At 65.9% G+C, this 2,625-nt stretch overlaps 1 protein-coding gene across 3 annotated transcripts in view; it reads right to left on the reverse strand.

The window, feature by feature from the left end:
• Positions 1 to 212: 212 nt before the first annotated feature.
• The window catches only part of Gtf3c1 (general transcription factor IIIC subunit 1), a 60,221-nt gene continuing 57,808 nt past the window's right edge, over positions 213 to 2,625 (reverse strand). For all 3 annotated transcript variants that reach the window (XM_048789694.1, XM_048789693.1, XM_015491191.2), the window contains 3 exons: positions 2,364 to 2,415; positions 1,152 to 1,344; positions 213 to 722 (listed from right to left, as the gene is read on the reverse strand). In XM_048789694.1, coding sequence (XP_048645651.1) covers positions 519 to 722; positions 1,152 to 1,344; positions 2,364 to 2,415 — 449 coding nt within the window. In that variant the 3' untranslated portion in view covers positions 213 to 518. The remainder of the gene's footprint in view (positions 723 to 1,151; positions 1,345 to 2,363; positions 2,416 to 2,625) is intronic.

Raw genomic sequence — 2,625 nt, forward strand, 5'->3', positions numbered from 1 at the left:
CAAAAAAAAAAAAAAAAAAGAACTTCAAGGGACGGAATCCCTCCCACATGCCTGGCAGGGCACTGGGAGCTGCCCTGTGAAGGGACAGCTTGGGCAGGGAGGGGCAGGGCCCAGGGGCCTTCCTGTGCCTGGGAAGTTCTTCCTGAGTCCACAGCTGAAAGCAGGGAGCCCCTCGGGGACCAACAATTGTTGAGGAAACACATAAAACCAGACACGTTTGACTTCACTTTAATTAAAAAATAAATAAACTCATGCCAGGGGACTTGTTTCTAAATGAGAAAGGAGGTTGAAAGAAAAAAATCAAAGCCAAATCCTAGGGGGCCTCCTTTCTATCCTGCAATCACCGGCCATGGCAGGCTGGGGGCTGAGGGCAAGGTGCCCGCTGGGCCTGCGGGGTCCACTCCAGCCCCAAGCTGGTAAGTCCAGTCCTGGGGAGGGGACCCGGCCTGGCTGGAGCCGCGAGGACTGCGAGGTCTGCGGCGGAGGCGGCGAGGGCCGTGGTGGGCGGCGGCGGAGCCCTAGAGGGAGGCCCAGCGGTTCCAGTTGGCCTCCCGGGGGAACACGCGGCCCAGGCGGATGGTGCAGTCCAGCGTGGGCTCGTAGAAGGCCGTGGTGTGCTCGTCGGGCGCCTCCACCTCCTCCACCACGGGCCTGGAGAAGAGCGCGGCGGCCCTGGGCTTCCTCAGCAGGCGCTTGCGGATGCAGCCAAGGGACTCCAGGCCCTGGGGACGAGCAGAAGGAGGTCGCAGCCTGGCCCCACCCAAGAGTTTAGCCCTTCAGCCTGTGTGGGGCATGTCCTCCCTCCGCAGGGGCAGCGGCAGTGGGAGGCCGAGGCCGGGCAGGGGGCGGGGCCACCAGCAGACAGGCCTCCTGGACAGTGGCATCCACAGCACTGCCATGGACAGCCCCTCCCCCTGGCCTGTCTGAGCTGGACAGTCCACTAGTTTCACACGGAACTTGGAGCTCCCTCTGGGGGAGGGGCAGGAGCAGGGCAGCCACCTGGCCAGTCCGGGTGCGCTGCCCTCTGGAAGCAGGGGCTGAGGGCTCCTAGGGAGGTCCGTGGTGGCCCCAGGGGAGCTGTGGGGGGCGCAGGATGGGCCAAGGGGCCTGGGGCAGGGTGGGGCCTGAGAATGAGGAGGAGCGGCCCGCACCTGCAGCAGCTCGAGCACGGCCACGGGCTGCAGCACGCCCTGGTAGTGCTGCAGCAGGCAGCTCTCGGGCGCGCCCGGGCGGCTCATGACGTGGTACAGCACGGCCTCCATCATGCCCTTGCACACGGCGGTGTTCAGGCGGCCGTCCACGCCGCGCCACGGGCGGCCCACGAAGCAGATGTTCTCGCAGTTCCTGAGGGGGAAGCGAGGGACAGCCCGGTCACAGGTCACCGACTGCAGGGAGATGGCACCTGCCCAGGTCACGAGGTTGGGACTGTCCACCTTTTGCTCTCTGGCTTTCCCCTCCCTCTTGCCTAGAGGAGGCCCAGATCTCTGGTAGAGGGGGGATCTGCTGGCTGCAGCCGTCACTAAGGTCACAATGAGCCCTGGCCTGTGTCACTCCACGCTGGCAGGAGGGACCTGGGTCAGGACTCGGGTCTCCCAGCTCCACCAGGCAGTGGGGCTGCCCAGGACTCTGCAGCACTGCCTTGGAGCAGAGGCCTCTGCCCCCACCCGGGCCCTGACGGCAACAGGCCAAGAGTGGCCAGGCCCCTCCAGCTGCCCCTGGCTCTGGAGCCTTGGTGGGGCCGGGGAAGGTGGCGTCTGAGCCCTGGGAGCTGGGACACGGGAACACGGCCCTACCGCGCCGGGCAAGGTGCCTTTCAGGAGGCCTCTGGGAGCCTGGGTGTGGGCTCGGGGCTGCTCTCAGGCTTGAGGTGCAGCCTTCCTGGCCGAGTGTGCGAGGGCGAGGCTACCTCCCGGTTCAGGGCACAGTGGTCCTGGGACAGAAGGTGCAAATCCCTGAGGCAAGGTTGCCCTGGGCTGGGGGATGGGCCCTGGTTCATGTGGTCAGCCAAGGGCTGTGTGACCTTGGGCATGGGCAGCACCTTTCTGGGCTCATTTCTTATCTGTAAAGTAGTGACGAGGACACCTGTGGCTGTGAGGAGGCCCCAGGGTCGCTCATGTGGAAGTGCCTGGCTTGTGCTTCTCAAAGAGCGCCATGGGCATTCTGGAAGGAGGTGGACACAGCACCACGACGCCTGGCACTTCCACCCTCACCCTCCTGCCTGTCCAGGTCACCAGAGCCGAAATCTAGCACCGCAGGCCATGCTCACCACTGACACCATGCCACCTGCTTGGTTTGTCCCCAAGGACAAACTCTGCCCTACTGGCCTCCCCCACCCGGGGCCCGGGAGGGAACCACTCACACACCTTTCCCGAGGCGCCTGGGAGAGGCTGCTGGCCGTGGAGCTCTCCGAGAGCCCTGGGGGAGATGGGGTGGGGGGAGGGTTAAAGAGCAGGAGCCCATGGCTGCCCCCCCAGGTGCCGTGCCCCAGCAGCCACGGCCCTCTGGGGGTGCGCAGTGCACACCAGGAGGGAGGGGGCGAGGCCAGCGGACCCAGCACAAACCCGAGGCCCCAGGGGCGGGGGCAGCAGACACCTCCACCCCCTCAGGAGCCAGCCAGGCCCAGCC

This window comes from Marmota marmota, unplaced genomic scaffold (genome assembly GCF_001458135.2).
Source record: "Marmota marmota marmota unplaced genomic scaffold, marMar, whole genome shotgun sequence".
NCBI lineage: Eukaryota > Metazoa > Chordata > Mammalia > Rodentia > Sciuridae > Marmota > Marmota marmota.